The 22,500-nt window shown below is 43.8% G+C and overlaps 3 protein-coding genes across 10 annotated transcripts in view; 1 reads left to right on the top strand and 2 right to left on the bottom strand.

Annotated features, from left to right (window-relative positions):
• Nucleotides 1–9,012, bottom strand: part of LOC137494316 (proto-oncogene vav) — a 41,415-nt gene extending 32,403 nt beyond the window's left edge. The window contains exons 1-2 of one of the 2 annotated variants that reach the window (XM_073908592.1): nucleotides 8,679–9,012; nucleotides 6,744–6,940 (exon numbers count right to left, since the gene is read on the bottom strand). The gene's annotated coding sequence lies outside the window, so the exon portion shown is untranslated. Of the gene's footprint in view, nucleotides 1–6,743; nucleotides 6,941–8,678 lie in introns of those variants that run through there. The other variant, XM_073908598.1, reaches the window with a different exon arrangement.
• On the top strand, nucleotides 832–20,538 carry sh2d3a (SH2 domain containing 3A). 3 transcript variants are annotated; one of them, XM_073908616.1, is made up of 16 exons: nucleotides 832–918; nucleotides 2,753–2,845; nucleotides 4,234–4,339; nucleotides 6,787–6,961; nucleotides 11,013–11,043; nucleotides 11,249–11,365; nucleotides 12,628–12,771; nucleotides 12,848–13,122; nucleotides 15,151–15,233; nucleotides 15,319–15,590; nucleotides 15,805–16,170; nucleotides 16,343–16,458; nucleotides 18,587–18,758; nucleotides 18,931–19,042; nucleotides 19,130–19,315; nucleotides 19,434–20,538. In XM_073908616.1, the coding sequence occupies exons 2-16, from the start codon at nucleotides 2,756–2,758 to the stop codon at nucleotides 19,607–19,609; spliced, it is 2,421 nt and encodes an 806-aa protein (XP_073764717.1). In that variant the 5' UTR covers nucleotides 832–918; nucleotides 2,753–2,755; the 3' UTR covers nucleotides 19,610–20,538. The 3 variants fall into 3 exon arrangements, with proteins under 3 accessions (XP_073764717.1, XP_073764727.1, XP_073764731.1); XM_073908626.1 differs by having other exon boundaries at nucleotides 6,787–9,033; XM_073908630.1 differs by lacking the exons at nucleotides 832–918; nucleotides 2,753–2,845; nucleotides 4,234–4,339; nucleotides 6,787–6,961; nucleotides 11,013–11,043 and adding an exon at nucleotides 8,945–9,033.
• A 1,049-nt stretch (nucleotides 20,539–21,587) lies between these two features.
• trip10b (thyroid hormone receptor interactor 10b) overlaps nucleotides 21,588–22,500 on the bottom strand; it is a 55,609-nt gene continuing 54,696 nt past the window's right edge. For all 5 annotated transcript variants that reach the window (XR_012405983.1, XM_073950199.1, XM_073950264.1 and 2 more), the window contains 1 exon segment: nucleotides 21,588–22,348. Coding sequence is in view for 4 of the 5 variants with exons in the window: in XM_073950199.1 (XP_073806300.1) it covers nucleotides 22,206–22,348 (143 nt within the window). In the remaining variant the exon portion in view is untranslated.

Raw genomic sequence — 22,500 nt, 5'->3', positions numbered from 1 at the left:
TACACCTGTCCAACTGCTCGTTAACGCACATTTCTAATCAGCCAATCACACGGCAGCAGCTCACTGCATTTAGGCATGTAGACATGGTCAAGAGGATCTGCTGCAGGTCAGAGCGAGCATCAGAATGGGGAAGAAAGGGGATTTAAGAGACTTTGAACGTGGCATGGTTGTTGCTGCCAGACGGGCTGCTCTGAGTATTTCAGAAACTGCTGATCTACTGGGATTTTCACGCACAACCATCTCTAGGGTTTACAGAGAATGCTCCGACAAAGAGGAAATATGCAGTGAGCGGCAGTTCTGTGGGCGCAAATGCCTTGTTGATGAGGCCAGAGGAGAATGGCCAGACTGGTTCCAGCTGATAGAAAGGCAACAGTAACTCAAATAAGCACTCGCTACAACCGAGCTCTGCAGAAGAGCATCTCTGAACACACAACACGTCCAACCTTGAGGCGGATGGGCTGGTTGAACCTCTGTCATGAAGGATTAAGGCTGGTTATCAGTGCTAGTAAGGTGTACCTAATAAAGTGGCCGGTGACTGTATTTTCAATAATGAAATGTTTACGTCCTTATAACACTGCACCCCTGCTGTAAATCGGTCGAGGGTACTTATTCATATTTACACTGGGTTACCAACAGTCCCAGGCTGGCAGTGCTTCTTCACTTTCTCACAGTCTGAACTGATCAGATGTGTCTGAACCTGCACAACTGAAGCCGCAATACCTTCACACGCAGACCCCACGCGCTGATTGGCTAAGAGAGGACAGCAGCTGTGGCAGCCAATCAGAGCGCAGCGCCTCAGGACCTGCAGCGGAACATGTAAAATGGAAATCTAAACGCGCGAGAGACACAGAAGAAGACAAACACACACATTAACAACAGGAGAAAAAAACAAACACAAACAGGGAAACACGAGCACAGGTAAGAACCAAACACTTTCACACTGCTCAACTCAAATGATACGCAGTGAAATAGAAATCGCTTCCTAAAACATTTTATTTTAGGATTCACTAAATCTGATTGTTTATTTGACATGATCTGAAGCTGCTTTAATTTACTGCCTCCGATGTGTTGCTTGACATGTATTTGTTGTGATTTATTGTATATATTTTATGTTGTAAAGCAGTTTGAGAAAGCAACTTATAAAGATGCTATAAAGTAATATAAATAATATTATTATTAATTATTATATTATTATTATTAATATTATATTATTATTATCATAATTTTTATTATATTATTATTATTGTATTATTATTATTATTATTTTATTATCATTATTTTTTATTATAATATTATCATCATTATTATTATTATTATTATCATAATTTTTATTATATTATTATTATTATTATTATTATATTATAATTTTTTTATTATCATATTTTTAATTATTATATTATCATTATTATTATTATTATCAATATTTTTATTATTATATTATTATTATTATATAAAAATAATAATAAGTGATTTAAACTCCTGCCAAAATTTATTAAATTTTAATTCTTTAAAAATACATAAGATGTTGCCACATTCATGAACCAAGACATCCTATAGGTATTTACAATTAATAATAATTGTTGGAGGAATATTAATGTTATAACTAGTTTTAATTCTAATATCTCCTAAAATGATGGATTATTTTAACCCAATTTTGGGTAATATAATGTGGACAAACCCAACAAGTGGGTTATATTTTTTAGCCATTCCTAATTATTTTTCTTAATATTTTTACAAAGGGCATCTAATTCTATCACTTCAGAATGTTCCCTGCAGTCTTATATAATACAAATGCAGAACTAAACTGAACAATGTATTTATAATACCTCAATTAAACACCCGAATTTAAAGGTATCTTTGTTCAGCATTAGAAAACTGAAGGTGTGTTAATCTCTAAAATATTGCCTTACATCTAAATTATTTAGGCTTACAGGCTTCGACTAATGAAATAAAATGATTGGGGGGGTTTGTATCGCTAGTTTTTAATAATAATAATAATTATATATATATATATATATATATATATATATATATATATATATATATATATATATATATATATATATATATATATATATATATATATATATACATACAGTTGAAGTCAGAATTATTAGCCCCCTTGAATTATTAGACCACTTGTTTATTTTTTCCCCAATTTGTGTTTAACGGAGAGCACATTTTTTCTAAACATTAGTGTTAATAACTCATCTCTAATAACTGATTTATTTTCTCTTCTCCATGATGACAGTAAATAATATTAGACTAGATATTCTTCAAGACACTTCTATACAGCTTAAAGTCACATTTAAAGGCTTCACTAGGGTAATTAGGGTAACTAGGCAGGTTAGGGTAATTAGGCAAGTTATTGTATAATGATGGTTTGTTTTCTAACTATCGAGAAAAATATTAGCTTAAAGGGGTAAATAATATTGAGCTTAAAATGCTGTTTAAACAATTAAAACTGCTTTTATTCTAGCCAAAATAAAACAAATAAGACTTTCTCCAGAAGAACAAATATTATCAGACATACTGTGAACATTTCTTTGCTCTGTTAAACATCATTTGTGAAATATAAAAATAAAATCAAAGAGGGGTAAATAATTCTGACGTCAACTGTATATCTCAATGTAAAATCACAGAAAAACACAATAATATCACAATGCCAGTTTTCCGGTAAAACGCAGCAGCGCTAGTTTCAGTGCATACATTTGTATTAGTGCATACTTTGTGATTGTGTTGTTTTGTGCAGATCATGAACAATCACTCGATCTCGCGCTGGCTGAACCGCATCGGTCTGCCTCAATACACCAGCGCTCTGGAGAAACAGTACTACGGCCTGGAGGTGCAGAATTACTTTAATGTTCATCTACATCTATTCACAAACACTATTGTGTCAGTAACAGTTGACGAAAACAGAGTTGACACCAACATAGTTGACAATAACAGAGTTGACGAAAACAGAGTTGACACCAACATAGTTGACAATAACATAGTTGACAATAACATAGTTGACGATAACAGAGTTGACGATAACAGAGTTGACGATAACGGAGTTGACGATAACAGAGTTGACGATAACGGAGTTGACGATAACGGAGTTGACGATAACAGAGTTAACGATAACGGAGTTGACGATAATGGAGTTGACAATAACAGAGTTGACGATAATGGAGTTGACAATAACAGAGTTGACGATAACGGAGTTGACGATAACGGAGTTGACAATAACAGAGTTGACGATAACGGAGTTGACGATAACAGAGTTAACGATAACGGAGTTGACGATAATGGAGTTGACAATAACAGAGTTGACGATAACGGAGTTGACGATAACGGAGTTGACGATTACAGAGTTAACGATAACGGAGTTGACGATTACGGAGTTGACAATAACAGAGTTGACGATAACGGAGTTGACGATAACGGAGTTGACGATAACGGAGTTGACGATTACAGAGTTAACGATAACGGAGTTGACGATTACGGAGTTGACAATAACAGAGTTGACGATAACGGAGTTGACGATAAAAGAGTTAACGATAACGGAGTTGACGATAACGGAGTTGACGATAACGGAGTTGACGATAACGGAGTTGACGATAACGGAGTTGACGATTACAGAGTTGACGATAACGGAGTTGACGATAACGGATTTGACGATAACGGAGTTGACGATAACGGAGTTGACGATAACAGAGTTGACGATAACGGAGTTGACGATAACAGAGTTAACGATAACGGAGTTGACGATAACAGAGTTGACGATAACATAGTCAATGATAGCAGAGTTGACGATAACAGAGTTGACGATAATGGAGTTGACGATAACAGAGTTGACGATAACGGAGTTGACGATAACGGAGTTGACGATAACGGAGTTGACGATAACGGAGTTGACGATAACAGAGTTGACGATAACGGAGTTGACGATAACAGAGTTGACGATAACGGAGTTGACGATAACATAGTTGACGATAACATAGTCAATGATAGCAGAGTTGACGATAACAGAGTTGACGATAACAGAGTTGACAGTAACAGAGACAACGATAACAGAGTCGACAATAACAGTCAACAGTTGAGAGTATATATAGTATTTATTCATCTTCGTTACGTTAGTTAATAAAATTCATTTTTAGTTGTTTGTTAACTCACGATGCATTACCTAATGTAACAAGCAATTTTTCATTTTATTCATGGTGATTAATTTAAGACTGAAATCCTGCACAGGGTCTCCAATCTGTGACTGAAGAGGATCTCAGATTAATGGGGGTTGAAGATCCAGATCACAGAGTGAAGATTCTCGCAGAGCTGCAGAAACAGCAGTGTGATACAGGTGTGTGTGTGATACAGGAGTGTATGATACAGAAGTGTGTGTGATACAGGTGTGTGTGATACAGGTGTGTGTGTGTGTGTGTGTGTGTGTGATACAGATGTGTGTGTTACAGGTGTGTGTGATACAGGATTGTGTGTGATACAGGTGTGTGTGATACAGGATTGTGTGTGATACAGGTGTGTGTGTGATACAGGTGTGTGTGTGATGCAGGTGTGTGTGATACAGGTGTGTGTGTGTGATACAGGTTTGTGTGATGCAGGTGTGTGTGTGATGCAGGATTGTGTGTGATACAGGTGTGTGTGTGATGCAGGTGTGTGTGATACAGGTGTGTGTGATACAGGTTTGTGTGATGCAGGTGTGTGTGATACAGGATTGTGTGTGATACAGGTGTGTGTGATACAGGATTGTGTGTGATACAGGTGTGTGTGTGATACAGGTGTGTGTGTGATGCAGGTGTGTGTGATACAGGTGTGTGTGATACAGGTTTGTGTGTGATACAGGTGTGTGTGATACAGGATTGTGTGTGATACAGGTGTGTGTGTGATACAGGTGTGTGTGTGATGCAGGTGTGTGTGATACAGGTGTGTGTGATACAGGTGTGTGTGATACAGGATTGTGTGTGATACAGGTGTGTGTGATACAGGATTGTGTGTGATACAGGTGTGTGTGTGATACAGGTGTGTGTGTGATGCAGGTGTGTGTGATACAGGTGTGTGTGATACAGGTTTGTGTGTGATACAGGTGTGTGTGATACAGGATTGTGTGTGATACAGGTGTGTGTGATACAGGATTGTGTGTGATACAGGTGTGTGTGTGATACAGGTGTGTGTGTGATGCAGGTGTGTGTGATACAGGTGTGTGTGTGATGCAGGTGTGTGTGATACAGGTGTGTGTGTGATGCAGGTGTGTGTGATACAGGTGTGTGTGTGTGATACAGGTTTGTGTGATGCAGGTGTGAGTGATGCAGGATTGTGTGTGATACAGGTGTGTGTGTGATACAGGTGTGTGTGTGATGCAGGTGTGTGTGATACAGGTGTGTGTGTGTGTGATACAGGTTTGTGTGATGCAGGTGTGTGTGTGATGCAGGATTGTGTGTGATACAGGTGTGTGTGATACAGGTGTGTGTGTGATGCAGGTGTGTGTGATACAGGTGTGTGTGATACAGGTTTGTGTGATGCAGGTGTGTGTGATGCAGGATTGTGTGTGATACAGGTGTGTGTGTGATACAGGTGTGTGTGTGATGCAGGTGTGTGTGATACAGGTGTGTGTGTGTGATACAGGTTTGTGTGATGCAGGTGTGAGTGATGCAGGATTGTGTGTGATACAGGTGTGTGTGTGATACAGGTGTGTGTGTGATGCAGGTGTGTGTGATACAGGTGTGTGTGTGTGATACAGGTTTGTGTGATGCAGGTGTGTGTGATGCAGGATTGTGTGTGATACAGGTGTGTGTGTGATACAGGTGTGTGTGTGATGCAGGTGTGTGTGATACAGGTGTGTGTGATACAGGTTTGTGTGATGCAGGTGTGTGTGATGCAGGATTGTGTGTGATACAGGTGTGTGTGTGATACAGGTGTGTGTGTGATGCAGGTGTGTGTGATACAGGTGTGTGTGTGTGATACAGGTTTGTGTGATGCAGGTGTGTGTGATGCAGGATTGTGTGTGATACAGGTGTGTGTGTGTGATACAGGTGTGTGTGTGATGCAGGTGTGTGTGATACAGGTGTGTGTGATACAGGTTTGTGTGTGATACAGGTGTGTGTGATACAGGATTGTGTGTGATACAGGTGTGTGTGATACAGGATTGTGTGTGTGTGATACAGGTGTGTGTGTGATGCAGGTGTGTGTGATACAGGTGTGTGTGTGTGATACAGGTTTGTGTGATGCAGGTGTGAATGATGCAGGATTGTGTGTGATACAGGTGTGTGTGTGATACAGGTGTGTGTGTGATGCAGGTGTGTGTGATACAGGTGTGTGTGATACAGGTTTGTGTGATGCAGGTGTGTGTGTGATACAGGTGAACACAAATCAGTACAGCTCTCTTCACTGCAAAAGCTCATTATAAATTGCAATAAAATACATTCAATACATACAGATCTTGTTTAAAGTTGAAATGATTTGGCTCATTTTAAGACAGAATATTATGTATAATGACAATTCACAAATTCTCCTGTTTAGTAACTCGCCAGTTATAATAGATTTAGTCTATATACTCTGCTTGGAATAAGTGTGATTATATTTAATGTAGTTTTGTATTTACTAAAGCCTCGGTCCACTTTCTTGTTTTAAGTATAATTATCAGACTGCACCAGCAGATCACTTGACTATTTTCCTACTCTTCTTAAATCATTCAAGACTCGAAGTTTATTTCTCAGTGTGTATGTATGTGTGTGTGTGTGTGTGTGTACCTGTTCTAGGTGTTGTCTGATATATGTGTCTGTCCGTCCTCAGAGAATAACTGTACCACCGGCACGATGAGCAGCAGACACTCGCTGGACCTCAAGCGCACTGACCTCTTCCGTCACAGCATCATCCCGAGGCTGCGTCGCCGTGATAAAAGAGTCTCCGCCTCCTGCATCCAGCTCCGCCCTGAAGACCACGCCCCCTGCAGCAAACACAAACCCAGGTTCCTAATGACCACTGCTTATATTAAAGTCAAACATGGTTGATGCTCGAGAGCATGGTTCTGTCGATCTCACGGATTGGCCGGAATGCATTTAGCCACTCCCTCTAAAACAAACCCCGCCCTCTATTCAGTTCCTCGCAAATATGAGTTCCAAAATTTTCCAGAACCGCTCCCACTGCCCTCTAATCAGTTTAGGGTTGGGCGATGTCGGCCAATCTGGCATCATACGATGTCTAATGTGACCCATTGCGATGGACGATGGCATCGTCGTTGTAGGTGGCGGAGAATTAATTGTTAGTGAATAATTAATTAATACTTAACAATTTATTTATTTTCCCGCAGGACTGTGGCGTAAATAGGTGGAGTGATCTGTGTCATTGTAATGGCGTCCACAAACTTGGTACACGCGTGAAGGCGAAACACTGAAGCAGTGTACTGGCGATGTGACATGTTACGTGATAGATTCAAAAGAGCGAAGAGTTGTTAGATAGACACAAGGCTAATTAAATCTCGAGGGTGGCAGAATAGTGAGGGCGGCGTCCTTGAAGCCAACCCCTGGCTCAGCATCGTGATGTCTATCGGCCAATGGCGATGGCATCGTCTATCAACCCAATGCTAACGCCCAATTCACACGGGGCTTCAGCGTCAATGCTTGACTGAAGGCGTGTCTGAAGTTGGGGCTAACGCGATCGTCATAGCAGCGTCAGCCAATGAAATTCAGTCACCAATAGGCCACTGTCTAGCTGGTGTATTTGCATATAGCGATCTGATTGGCTGATGCTTCCGTCCGCGCTTGAAAAGTCCAGGGCCGGCGCGTCCATAGAGGCGACCTAGGCGGCTGCCAAGGGCGGCAGTATAGAGAGGGCGGCGTCTACGACACCTCCCTTACCACCTGCATCCTCAGTTATGTTAGCGACACCTCCCTCACCACCTGCGTCCTCAGATATATTCGCGCATAGACGATAGAATAGGGAGGGCGGCGTCAGCGACACCTCCATCAGCACCCGCGTGTCCTCAGTTATATCCGCGCATACGGCGGCAGAATAGAGAGTGCAGTGTCCGCGACACCTCACTCCCTCAGCACCCGCGCGTCCTCAGTTATATCCGCACATAGAGCACCGGAAAAGAGGTTCGCGACACCACACTTCATTTTCATAATTGGTCACTTTCATTTTCACATTGGGGTTGAGGGTGGCGTGATCGTCCTCTGCCTAGAGCGGCAGTTTAGCTTGCTCCGGCCCTGGCTGTGAGCAACGCCTCTAAAGCGGTGCTGACGGATCCACAATGCAATTCGGCAACACCTGACGTCACCCATTCAAAGTGAATGGGAAGCGTTGACGTTGACGCCCCGTGTGAATAGGGCGTAATTCAGTTACCCAGTCTGTGACTTGTATGAATGTTTGTGTCCACCAGGGAGCGATCACTTAACATTGTGACAACATGCGAAAATTATCAATAGCAATATATATATTCACTTTTATAAGTGGAAATTGAGTATTTAATGGAGCTAAACGTGTGGCATGCCCCTGGCCTCCCCTATATATTACCAAACAACAATTATCCGACATTTTGGCTAAAAAAAAGAGAAATTACTCAGCCTGTGACTTATTTTAAGGTGTTGTCCATTAGGGGGCGTTCCCCTAATAGCGTGACGCCACGCGAAAATCGTCAAAAGCCTTAAAATTTAAATGTACTTTTAGGATATGAGATAATTCACCCTGAGTCTGCAGTTGAGGTAAACCTGTGACAGCATGCCCCGGTCTCCATTTAAGCACATTCTTCTCCATGAGCGCGCAGCAGCGTGAACGCGGGCGTTGCGCAATACGCGTCATCTCCGAGGGGCGTAGTCCTCAGATCGGGCTGATTTTCACCGGAGCGAGTTTTCGATGCCCCGGGCGGCGTCACACACACAGGTGAGTGCGCGCGGAATGCCAGGAATGCGCGGGAGACAGCGACGCATGCGCACGCGGGAGGAGCGTGTGTGAACTCGTCAGCTGTGAGGCTCTCGGAGAACACTCTGATCATGAGCTCTTCTTGACAAACTTCAGCACAGGAACATCTCTCATCTGCAGGTGAGTTTGTGCGGTTGTCCGTGTTGTGGTTAATGATTATCCGCTGTTTGTGTTGGGAAGGGCAGCGCGGAGACCTTTGGTATGCTCAGTCCAGCATACCTGTCAGTTCACAGTACAGTTCACTGTCAGGAGATCATCTTCAGGATCAGGAAGGACGGATCTAAACTAAGTGTTCTGCATTTGCTGGTCGGAAAACTATTCGTTTTTCTGGACACTTTGAATGCATTAAGCACATAGGTCTGGCTGTTTAATATTGAGTAGTGGTGAAACAGTGGTACTTTTCTTAGATTACATTGATCTCAATCAGTGTGGTGTGACCCAGGGCATTACTGGGGAAAAGATGATCATCATCTAGTTTACATCTCACATTCAACACTGACATTACCTGGAGAAGTGAAACAGCACACACTCCACCTTATTCTCTGAAAATGCATGAAATAAAGTGAGTTTAGGCTTGAAACAAGAAAAGAAAATCTAAATAATATTGTTCAGACCACATCAGTAGATGTTTTATCATATACTTTAGGTCTATTTTGAGACAGCAGGTCATACTCCGGCTCATTTTCCCCTCTGGTAAATGTGTAATGATGGAGGAATGTTTGCTCTGGGAGAATAATGTGGAATATTGACTCATTATAGCCGGAGAGCTGTTGTTTTGGGTTCGGGTTTGACCTTAAATCTGCAGGTCAGGAAGAGAGCATAACATCCGTTTCCATGGTAACCGCTGCAGGTCAGTCCCTGATGTCCACAGGACACAATGCAGATGGGAAGGAAACGGCATTAACGCTGCATTTATAAAGCAGCTGCGCTGATGGGCTGGGTTTGGTCGCTCAGTGCTCAGAGGAGCGCTTAAAGTTATTATTATATGAAGAGAGGATCAGCTGATCATCAATGAAGAGTCTCGGTCTCATCCTGGACTAAATTGGGTGTTCTTTGATCATTGCATTCTCACAGTATTGAAGATAACACTGTCATATACAGTTAAAACCACAGGTTTACATGCACTCTAAATAAAGGAATATAACCATTTTTTTAAAATGTCTGATGGTAAATCATACTCAATGTTTACTATTTTAGGTCTGTTAGGATTACCTAAATAACTTACATTTGCTAAATGGCAGAATAATGAGAGAATTTTTTTTACATTTCTAGACTGTTAAAAGTTTACACACATTATCTTGGTATTTTTCTTTGCTTTTTAACTCTTTAACTTTGGTCAAATGTTTTAGGTCTCCTTCCACAAGCTTCTCACAATAGTTTGCAGGAATTTTGGCCCATTCCTCCTGACAGAATTGCTGTAACTGAGTCAGATTTGTAGGCTGTCTCGCTTGCACAAGCTTTTTTAACTTTGCTCACACATTTTCTATAGGATTGATATCAGGGCTTTGTGATGGCCACTCCAAAACATTCACTCTGTTGTCCTTAAAGCACATTTGAACTCATTTGGCAGTATGCTAAGGGTCATGGTCTGTTTGGAAGAGCCATTTGTGGCCAAGTTTTAATGTCCTGGCTGATGTCTTGAGATGTTGCTTTAGTATTTCTCCATAATGTTCTTTCTTCATGATGCCATCTATCAAATCCCAGTAGATCAGCAGTTTCTGAAATACTCAGAGCAGCCCGTCTGGCAGCAACAACCATGCCACGCTCAGAGTCTCTTAAATCCCCTTTCTTCCCCATTCTGATGCTCGCTCTGACCTGCAGCAGATCCTCTTGACCATGTCTACATGCCTAAATGCAGTGAGCTGCTGCCATGTGATTGGCTGATTAGAAATGTGCGTTAACGAACAGTTGAACAGGTGTACCTAATAAAGTGGCCGGTGAGTGTAGGCTTCATTCAGTGTTGCCACGTCTCATTATTTAACCTGTCCTGTATATACAAGTTCCTTCAGTTTTAAGTCAGTTTGAATAAAAGTTGCAGAATATGCGTATTATCATGTAAAATGTAACTTGTTGTACACTTGTGTTGTGTTTTCCTGTAGGAGGAGGAGTGTGACGGCCTTCATCAGTCAGGTGAGTGTGTGTGCAGTGTTTTACTGTAGCTGTGTTCACATCCACAGATGCTAATTATGTTTATGCGCACAACTGTAACGTCTGCTGATCATCAGTCATAGATCAATATGCATTATTTTGTGTTGTTTGACCGTGTTGTGTGTGTGTGTGTGTGTGTGTGTGTGTGTGTGTGTGTGTGTGTGTGTGTGTGTGTGTGTGTGTGCAGGTGTTCTCAGGCCTGAGGGATATGGACGCTCTGAAGAAGGAACTGGAGGAGGAGCTGAAGCTCAGCACTGAAGATCTGAGGAGTCATGCCTGGTATCATGGACAGCTGCAGCGCGAGGTGTGTGTGTGTGTGTGTGTGTATCTCAGCATCTCAGCTGGAGAATGTCTAAAGAATGTTCACGCTGCTCTATATAAGTCCTAATAGAGCATATTAGGGTGATGAATGTAGCCCAGACCACAGTATGCTGTATTCCATTTACATTTAGTCATTTAGCAGACGCTTTTATCCAAAGAGACTTACAAATGAGGACAAGGAAGCAATTTACACAACTATAAGAGCAACAATGAAGAAGTGCTGTAGGCGAGTTTCAGGTATGTAAAGTCTAAGAAGAAGTTGGTTTCAAGAAGTCTTGAGTTTTTAGTGGTTTCTTGAAGACAGCGAGTGACTCTGCCGTTCTGATGCAGTTAGGGAGTTCATTCCACCAACTGGGCAGATTGAGCGTGAGAGTTCGGGAAAGTGATTTCTTCCCTCTTTGGGATGAACCACGAGGCGACGTTCATTCACAGAACGCAAGTTTCTGGAGGACACATACATCTGCAGAAGTGAGAGCAGATAAGAAGGAGCAAAGCCAGAAGTCGCTTTGTAAGCAAACATCAGAGCTTTGAATTTGATGCGAGCAGCAACTGGCAGCCAGTGCAAACGGATGAGCAGCGGAGTGACATGTGCTCTTTTAGGTTCATTAAAGACCACTCGTGCTGCTGCGTTCTGAAGAGGTTTGATAGAGTTAGCTGGAAGCCCGGCTAGTAGAGAGTTCTAATAGTCCAGTCTGGAGAGAACAAGAGCTTGGACAAGGAGTTGAGCTGCATGTTCAGATAGGAAGGGTCTGACTTTTCTGATTTTATGCGAATCTGCAAGATCGAGCAGTTTTAGAGATGTGGTCAGAGTAACTCCAAGGTTACTCCAAGGCTTTTCACCATTTTGGATGCAGTAATGGTTGCCCCGTCCATCTGGATTGAAAAGTTATGGTGTAGAGTCGGGTTGGCAGAAACTACAAGCATTTCCTTTTTCGTGAGGTTCAGCTGAAGATGATGATCTTTCATCCAGTGTGAAATGTCTGACAGGCAGGCTGAGATGCGAGCTGGAACCGAGGGATCACCAGGGTGAAAAGAGAGGTATAGCTGGGTACCATCAGCATAGCAGTGGTAGGAGAATCCAAGACGGTTCATGATGTTTAAGTGTGGGGACCGGCTCTTCTTTTTCCAAATGTCTAGTTTAGTGTGGATGGGCTGTGGGACGGAAGCGTTTATTTACAATATAAAACACATTACGCCTGTAGAGACCAAACCAACATGTGTGTGTGTGTGTTTGTGTGTGTGTAGGCTGCAGAGCAGTTGTTGGGCAGAGATGGAGAGTTTCTGGTTCGGGACTCGAGCACCAGCGCTGGCGATTACGTCCTGACCTGCATGTGGAAAAATCAACCCATGCACTTCAAAATCATCCGCATCACACTGCGACCCAAACAGGTACAGATCCGCCTCAGCGTTCGCCAGGTCAAAGTACAGTCGGATACAGTGTGTGTGTGTGTGTGTGTGTGTGTAGGGTTACACGCGGGAGCTGTTTCAGTTCGAGAACGATCAGTTCGATAACATTCCAGCGTTAATTCGCTTCCACGTCGGCGGCCGGCGTCCGATATCACACTCCACTGGAGCCGTCATCTTCCAGCCAATCACACGCACTCTGCCTCTACGCATCATCAGCGAGCGGCAGGCTGCCAGATCAAGCTCCGCCCACCTGATGCGGAGCCAGAGCAAGAGGCGGAGCCTGAGTTCTTCTCAGAAGGACACGCTGCAGGTCAACACCAACAACCTGCTCAGGTCAGTAACAGTGCTGTGTGTGTGTGTGTGTGTAGTTGTCAAGGTAACAGTGTTGTGTGTGTGGTCATGGTGGTCAGTAGAAGGTTAGTGTTTGTGTGTAGTTGTCATTAAGAGTTTAGTGTGTATAGCTGTAAGAGTAACAGTGTTGTAAGTAACTAGTGTGTGTCAATAGCCCCTTCACACAGAAATACTGGTAAATATCCGGAAAATTACCAGAACGACTTTACAAACAGTGCTGTTCACACGGGCAAGGACGTTACGTAATTTTACCGGAAAACAGCATTCACACATCCATTCCAAAACACAGATGAATTCTGACTTCATTAACCAGAAATGAGCTCTCAAGCACTCATGCGGCTTATCCCAGAGACATCCACAGGCAGAAGCACTAACCTCAGCTCAGTCTTTACACATTTGACATTACAAACCCTGAGGATGGATCACTCGCATGTCGAGATGTTCATAATATGTGTGTGTGTGTGCTGGCACTGACCGAATAACTCCTGCAATTCACATGAACACGCATCAATCAGAGCGGTTATCGATAATTCTTAACACTGTTGGCATTAAGAAGGAACACAGAAACGTTATCTGACTAACATCTAGCAGCTAAATCTGTCTGGAGAAATATTTTAGGCTTTTAATTGTATAAACAGCAGATGTGAATGATTATGTTCTGATTGGCTGGAGAAGACGTCTCACGTCAGCACATTCTAGACATGCACGCACTCTTTCCGACAATCTTCTCAAGCAGTAAACCCAAGCGACGATTTACGAAAGCCGTACGGAAAAAGAAAAGCTCTTTCTTTTCACCGCATTCTCGAACTCGTTTGCTTTTATTTTCTGGATTCTGTTTTTTGTCTTATCTGATTTCTGGAGCCGCTCTTCCCCGGACTCGAGCCTGGTCGTTGAAAGCAGCTGGCTCCTCCTCCTCCGCGCCGCCGAAGTAACACGATGAGCTAACCAGACAAACTGGTTGCGGCGGGAAAGCCCTCCACATGGAGGAGGTGAGACGTCAGCCCAGCCTGCGAAGCGCGAAGAGGAGCGGCGTCACACCGCCCCGTAGTGTTCACTTAAAAAAACGAAATGCAGCCATACGTACCTCCAGCCACGTAAATCACGGTCTCCAGGTCTCTTTTCTGAACGAGCTTGGGTTGCACATTTTCCTTCACATTTATAGTGATTTATGTGTACATGTTCTTAAATCAAAAATGCAGATTTATAATATTAATATTAATTACAGGGTCGTGCTTTATATAGTTAAATCATTTTATTGTTAATGTACAGTGAAACCGTTGAATTCATGGTGAGGTAAGAGATGTTATAAAGTACACTGCCGCTCCATTTAAAGAAGTACCCGACTTGTGTCCTCGCGTCCTCGATAGTTTGTTCCTCCAAGTGTGAACTTTGCGTACTTGATATTGAGAAACAGCCACAGTCATGGTAATGGTTGTTGTGTGTTGTCATGGTAACTGTATTGTTTGTGGTTATAGTGGTCATTAACAGGTTAATGTTTGTGTTTGGTTGAAAGTAACTACGGTTGGTCACCAAAACCCGGTATCAATGTGGCACCGGTGCTCATGTACACCGCTATACACCGGACAGATTCAATTAAAATGATTCAAATAAATCATTTTGTCAATTAAAGAGTTTTTCTAGAGTAAAAATATGGGTTATGGCAGCTATTTAGCACCGGTACTGTTTTAAAAGTATAGATTAAGCCCCGGTACCGAAATATCCCCAAACAATACCCAACCCTGAAGCCAACTAAACACAAGTGTGCATAGTGTCATTACCAGTGTTGTAGCTAACTAGTGTGTGTGTGTGTGTGTGTGTGTGGGAAAATGTAGTGTGTGTAGTTGTCATAGTAGCAGTATGTGTGTAGTTGTGGTAGTAAGAGTGTAGTATGTGTGTACTAACTAACAGTGTAGTGTGTGTGTATTTGTCAATAATAATAATAATAATGTGTGTGTGTGTGTGTGTGTGTGTGTGTGTGTGTGTGTGTGTGTGTGTGTGTGTGTGTGGTAGGAGTGGCAGTCAACCTGCTAATCTGGAGACAGTGGGGAGACCGTTTCTACAGTCTGCACAATCTGACAGTAACCTCCGCACAGGTACACACACACACACACACACACACACACACATTAACGATGATCCAAGGTCTATTACCCAGAAAGTGTTTCTCATGTGGTGCAGGTGTACCTCAGAGCTGTCAGTCACAGGACTCCGACCCCGCCCCCGTCTCTCCAGTGTTCCGCACAGGAAGTGAGCCTGTCCTCAGTCCTGCTGCATCCTGTGCCACTCCCGCCGGCCAGTCAGCTCTGGGCGTTTCTCCTCTGTGTGGCTCTGATGGTCAGCTGCATTCACGAGCTCCACCCAAACCCCTGCGCATCTCCATCATCTTCAGCCCCACGCAAACTGACCCGGAGTCAGATCCTGCCGACGTCTATGGAGAGCTGGTGCCGCAGGTCAGAGTTCATCACCATGGCAGAAGCTGACTGATCTGCTAAGAGCTCCTAATGTTCATTGTTCTGCTGTGAAAATATACACAAGTTTACAGATCTGCCTTCATTATTGCAGATCTGGAGAATCAGTGACCTCTGTAATGTATATACAGTAAACACTGAGAGATATAGACACACATCAGACTTTACCTGTGCTCTCCTCGTGTGTGTGCTGTAGGTGCCCATCACCATGCTGCCCAAGGGTCACGCGGCTCGTCTGCGGGCGCAGGAGCAGAAGTGGAAGAGTCGAGCACGCCTCACCGACACCAGCTTTGGGTTCCTGGAGGCGCAGCGGGTGGAGGAGGAGAGGGTGGAGGAGGAGCGCAGGTCTGGCTCAGAGCTCCAGCAGGAGGAGCGGGACTGGTGCTTCGAGCGGCCGCAGACTGAGACCTCCTCCTGCTTCCGGCTGGATGAGTTCCGCTCGCTGCTGCTGCCCGACAACAACCGCCCGCTGGACCAGAGTGTGCTGCCGAAGGTCAAAGAGCTGCTGACGCAGACCGACGCCAGGACCACCGCACTGCACATGCTCAGCGTCAACTGCCAGGTGCCTCAACAGAGCACACTGAATATCACACCAGCGGGGTTTCCCACATCCAACACTCCCTCTTACTCTACTACCTCATTCTCTGAGCACGAACAGTTGCTTTATATAATAGTTGGTCTTTAGTGATTTCCAGAAGCTGATGATCTGATAAGGCTCTCTGTGTCTGTGTCAGGTGGCTCGGGTTACAGGTGTGACGGCGGAGCAGAAGAGGATCATGGGAGTGGAGACGGGTTTGGAGCTGGTCACTCTGCCGCATGGAGGACAGCTCAGACAGGACCTGCTGGAGAGGTGTGTGTGTGTGCGGTGATGATGATGATAGTGGTGGTGGTGATGATTATGGTGGTGGGTAATGATGATATTGGTTGGTGGTGGTGGTGAAGATATTGATGATGGTGATGATGATGATGGTAATGAGGGTGAAGTTGTTGGTAATGATAGCTATGATGGTCGTGGTGATGATGGTGATGGTAATGAGGATGAAGTGGGTGGTATAACGATGGTATGAAGATGATGATGTTGGTGGTGAGGATGATTATAGTGGTGGTAATGATGATGATGGTAATAAGCGTGAAGTTGGTGGTTATGATGGTAATGATAATGTTGGTGGTGATGTTGTTGATGGTAATGATGATGATGGTAATGAGGTTGAAGTTGGTGGTGATGATAGCTATGATGGTCGTGGTGATGATGGTGATGTAATAAGGATGAAGTGGTTGGTATAATGATGATATGAAGATGATGTTGGTGAAGATATAGATGATGGTGATGGTAATGAGGTTGAAGTTGGTGGTGATGATAGCTATGATTGTCGTGGTGATGATGATGATGGTAATGAGGGTAAAGTTGGTGGTTATGATGTTGATAATGGTGGTAATGATGTTGTTGATGGTAATGGTGTTGGTGGTGATGATATTGGTTGGTGGTGGTGGCGTTGATGGTGATGATGGTGGTGATGATGATGGTAATGAGGATGAAGTTGGTGGTTATAATGATGGTAATGATAATATTGGTGGTAATGATATTGTTGATGGTAATGATTATATTTGTGGTAATGATAATGGTTGGTGGTGGTGCTGATGGTGATGATGGTAATGATGATGATGGTAATGAGGTTGAAGTTGGTGGTGATGATAGCTATGATGGTCGTGGTGATGATGGTGATGTAATAAGGATGAAGTGGGTGGTATAATGATGGTATGAAGATGATGATGTTGGTGAAGATATTGATGATGGTGATGGTAATGAGGTTGAAGTTGGTGGTGATGATAGCTATGATTGTCGTGGTGATGATGATGATGGTAATGAGGGTGAAGTTGGTGGTTATGATGTTGATAATATTGGTGGTAATGATGTTAGGGGTGGTGGTGTTGATGGTGATGATGGTGGTAATGATGATGGTAATGAGCATGAAGTTGGTGGTTATAATGATGGTAATGATAATATTGGTGGTAATGATATTGTTGATGGTAATGATTATGTTTGTGGTGATGATAATGGTTGGTGGTGGTGCTGATGGTGATGATGGTAATGATGATGATGGTAATAAGGTTGAAGTTGGTGGTATAATAGTGGTATGGAGATAATGATGTTGGTGAAGATATTGATGATGGTGATGTGGATGGTAATGATAATGAAGTTGAAGTTCGTGGTGATGATGGTGAGGGCAATGAGAATGAAGTGGGTGGTATGAAGATAATGATGATGGTGGTGAAGATATTGATGATGGTAATGATGATGATGATGGTAATGAGGGTGAAGTTGGTGGTTTAATGATGGTATGAAGAAGATGATGGTGGTTATGACGATGGTCATGGTGATTATGGTAATAAGGATGAAGTTGGTGGTTATGATGTTGATAATATTGGTGGTAATGATGTTGATGGTGATGATGTTGGTGGTGGTGTTGATGGTGATGATGGTAATGAGGGTGAAGTTGGTGGTGATGATGATGATGATAACTATGATGGTCATGGTGGTGATGGTAAAGAGGATGAAGTCGGTGGTGGTGATGATGGTATGAAGATGATGTTGGTGGTGATGATGGCAATTATGATGATAGCAATGATGGGGATAGTGATGACGATGGTAATGAAGGTGAAATTGACGGTGATGATGATGGCCATGATGGTGGTAATGATGATGATGTTGGTGGTGGTTATGATAGTGGTGATGGTGGTAGTGATGATGCTGATACTGAAAGCAATGATATTGGTGCTGATCATCGTAATGATGCTTAAGGTGATGATAATTATGGTGACCCGGTTCATGACCCGGTTGTAATGATGATGCTGATGGTGCTAGGGATGATGGTTGTGGTGAAGTTGATGATATGCTGTGGCAGTGGCGATGAGGCTGGTGATAGTGGGGTTGGTAATGATGTCCTCTGCTGATGTGTTCCCCTGTCCTCCTCCATCAGGCACCATGCTCTGGCTCTGGGCATCGCGGTGGACCTTCTGGGCTGTACAGGGACGGTGGGTCAGCGGGCGACGGTGCTGCACAGGATCATCCAGCTGGCACAGGAGCTTCGTAATACCACACATGACCTGTACGGCTTCTCTGCGGTCATGAAGGCGCTGGAGATGCCGCAGGTACTACAATACCAGCAGTTCATCTATCGATCACTAGCAGATCACTAACATATACTGCCATGCCTCCCCAGCTGATCATCACAATGAGAAACAACACTGAGAAAACCCAAATCTGAAATATTTATATGATGATAAAATAGTGATGAATTTGAATATGTTAATGATGTCTCAGGTGGTGCGGCTGGAGATGACCTGGAGAGCTCTGAGGCGCAACCACACTGACAGCGCTGTGACGTTTGAGAAGAGCCTGAAGCCCTTTATGAAGGCCCTCAATGAAGGCGACGGTGAGTAGGAGCAGATTGGTTCATGCGTCAACGTCCAGTGAGAAGAAGGGTTTAGAAGGGTTTTACGGTCAGTGTTGTGTGTTGTAGACTCGGTGGTGTCCGGGCCGCTGTCTCTGCCACACCTGTTGCCGCTGCTGAGGCTGATGGAGGGTGAAGACGCAGTGGAGACGACAGACAGAGGCTGCCTGCTGCTCTACAACCTGCTGCAGTCGGCCCGCAACGCCACACTGCACGCCAGAGACTGCACACTACACGCTCACAGCCTGCTGTCCGGTAACACACACACACACACACACACACGACATGCTCACAGCCTGCTCTCCAGTGTTGCACATGCACACACACATTGGTGTGATCAGATTGGACGACTGACCTGTCACTCTTCCTCCAGCCGGATGGGAGCCAGTCCCGGAGCTGCTGGAGGTGTTTCAGACGGAGTTCGCGCTGCGCCTCTTCTGGGGTCAAACAGGCGCTAAAGCCGAGCGGAAGGAGAGATTCGCCAAGTTCGACAGGATCCTGGAGCTGCTGTCCTACAAGCTGGAGGCGGACGGAGAATCTGCAGTGTGACATCACTGTAGACCAGAGGTGGGCAAACTCGGTCCTGGAGGGCCAGTGATCTGCACAGTTTAGCTCCAACACTAATCAAACACACCTGAACATGCCAATCAGTGTCTTCAAGATCACTAGAAATCTACAAGCTGGTGTGTGTGATTAGAGCTGGAGCTAAACTCTGCAGGCCCTCCAGGACCGAGTTTGTAGACCAAAACAACTGAAAGACAAGAAACACCGCAGCACAGGACAGAAGAGATCAAGCTCATGCAGACGGCATGCTGAAGCCTCTCTGTGGGTCACATTTAAGAAGTCTTCATCCACTCTGGGCTGAGTTTGAGTCAGCTTGGCCTAATGCATTGTAAAGTTTTGTAAAACTCAACAGTACTCTGTTCAGAGCGTCTCCCCTTTGGAGATGTTGGTGCTGTTTTTGCTCCGTTGACTTCCATCACAGTCACAGTGATTGACTGTAAAGCCCTGACAGCAGATGATCGTGCGTTCCTGAGTGCTGCTGGTTTCCCTTGTGGGATTAACATTTCTCGTTTGTGCTGTTGAACATCAGTCGAGTTGCTGAAAAGCTTAGTTTCTGGCTTTTATATGGAGTACAGAGTGTGCATGTGCGAGAGAGATGTCTTGATATATGTGAGAAACTCAAAGCTGTCAGAACACAGTGAACACGGTGAGTGTATTTCAGCACACGCACTATAATCTGCTGCATCACTCCACTGATAGACCTCAGGACAGGCCTGACTAAAGGGTTAATGCTGCACACTGATGATCAACAGTAATACGCCAGATTTCAGTGTTGTTTTAAAGCTGTGATTGTGTGTGTGAGAGTGAGTCTGTACGCTCGGTTTCAGAGGATTCACTCTCTCTTTATGACCGTTTTTATGGAGAGAATATATTTTTGTTTGTTAATGAATTAAAATGGGAATGATGTAATCACACTCGAGTCTGTTTCATTGATGCTCTTACTGTCAGCTGAACAGGACATTCAGAAAGGTAAAGTCAGAGGTGGAACAGGGACTGGAGCGATGATCAGAAGATGGAGACACTGTGCTCATAAAGGGATGGACATGGTCAGCAGCAATACTCAGGTAGGCTGTGGCGTTGATGCTCAATTGGTACTAATGGACCCAAAGAAAATCTCCCCCACACCATTACACCACCACCACCAGCCTGAACCGCTGATACAAGGCAGGATGATCCATGCTTTCATGTTGTCTGAGCCGAGCATCTGAATGTGTCAGCAGAAATGGAGACTCATCAGAGCAGCAACGTTTCTCCAATCTTCTATTGTCCAGTTTTGGTGAGTCTGTGTGAATTGTAGCCTCAGTTTCCTGTTCTTAGCTGACAGGAGCGGCACCCGGTGTGCTCTTCTGCTGCTGTAGCCCATCCGCCTCAAGGTTGGCCTTGTTGTGTGTTCAGAGATGCTCTTCTGCAGAGCTCGGTTGTAGCGAGTGCTTATTTGAGTTACTGTTGCCTTTCTATCAGCTGGAACCAGTCTGGCCATTCTCCTCTGGCCTCATCAACAAGGCATTTGCGCCCACAGAACTGCCGCTCACTGAATATTTCCTCTTTGTCGGAGCATTCTCTGTAAACCCTAGAGATGGTTGTGCGTGAAAATCCCAGTAGATCAGCAGTTTCTGAAATACTCAGAGCAGCCCGTCTGGCAGCAACAACCATGCCACATTCAAAGTCTCTTGAATCCTCTTTCTTCCCCATTCTGATGCTCACTTTAAACTGCAGCAGATCCTCTTGACCATGTCTACATGCAGAAATGCAGTGAGCTGCTGCCATGTGATTGGCTGATTAGAAATGTGCATTAATGAGCAGGTGGACATAATAAAGTGGCCGGTATATATATATATCACTCAGTTTACTGTCTCCATCTGCTGGATAAATACAACAATAATATATATATATGGTTATAGTTGTGTTTATCCAGCAGAGGGAGACAAACACTCATTTAAAAAACAACACCTTTAGCCTAAAATGGCAAATCCCATCAGCAAAGCTTTATTTGATCTAACAGTAGTGATAACAACACAGGTATAATATGACTAGAATATGATATAAATTCATTTTTAAACATCTAAATAAAAAGTAAAAACCCCTGAGAGAATCCAGATGAGTTCAGAGAGCTCAATAATTTAAAGAGACAGACGATAAAAACTGCAGAGAGTCTATAATGATCAGAACAGCACTGCATGAGGCTGTCGACGAGATCATCCGTTAATACAGCTGTCATTCAGCACACAGTGTCAGGGGTAAAGGTCTGGACTGTGTTTATATCTCACATGATGTATAAATGTCATTACAGGACACACACACACAACAACAACAACAACAACACAACACAACAATAACGCTGCATCTTACAGAGACAGTTCACCCATACATCACAGTCCTGTCCTCCTTTATTAGCTCCTTCCTTCTGTTGAACACCAAATACTCCTTCAGTTCATTCTGTAAAACATCTTAAAACATCAGAGAGGAAGAAACTCAGAGACAGGTCTGGATTCACTCGAGGGTGCTGACTTTAATTTAGAGTGAACTGTCCCTTTAAATACACAGATCACTCTGAGGCAGAACACACACACACACACACGTGTCAGATGATTTGGATGTAGGAGGCGGGCACGTATCCCACGTCCCCCGTGGATTTCTGCACGCGCACCCACCCGTCACCCTGGTCCTGATCCATCACACTGAGCTGCTCACCCACACTCATGCTGACCGAGCCCTCGCTGCTGCCTGAACACACACACACACACACACAGAGATGTAAATATACATGTACATATACACACACACATACGCACACACAAAAACACAAACAAACACATATACACACAAACATACCGAACACACATAGAATCACACTTTTATGCACACAAACAATAACA

The sequence above is a fragment of the Danio rerio genome, chromosome 1 (assembly GCF_049306965.1).
Source record: "Danio rerio strain Tuebingen ecotype United States chromosome 1, GRCz12tu, whole genome shotgun sequence".
In the NCBI taxonomy this organism is placed as follows: Eukaryota; Metazoa; Chordata; class Actinopteri; order Cypriniformes; family Danionidae; genus Danio; species Danio rerio.
The sequence above is the reverse complement of the archived record's forward strand: the minus strand, read 5'-3'. Positions and strand labels throughout refer to the sequence as shown.

Coding starts and splice junctions, on each gene's coding strand:
- sh2d3a (XM_073908616.1), top strand. CDS start 2,756: ATGAACAATCACTCGATCTCGCGCTGGCTGAACCGCATCGGTCTGCCT. Junction 6,962..11,012: donor TGCAGCAAACACAAACCCAG/GTTCCTAATGAC, acceptor GTTTTCCTGTAG/GAGGAGGAGTGTGACGGCCT. Junction 11,366..12,627: donor ATGGACAGCTGCAGCGCGAG/GTGTGTGTGTGT, acceptor GTGTGTGTGTAG/GCTGCAGAGCAGTTGTTGGG.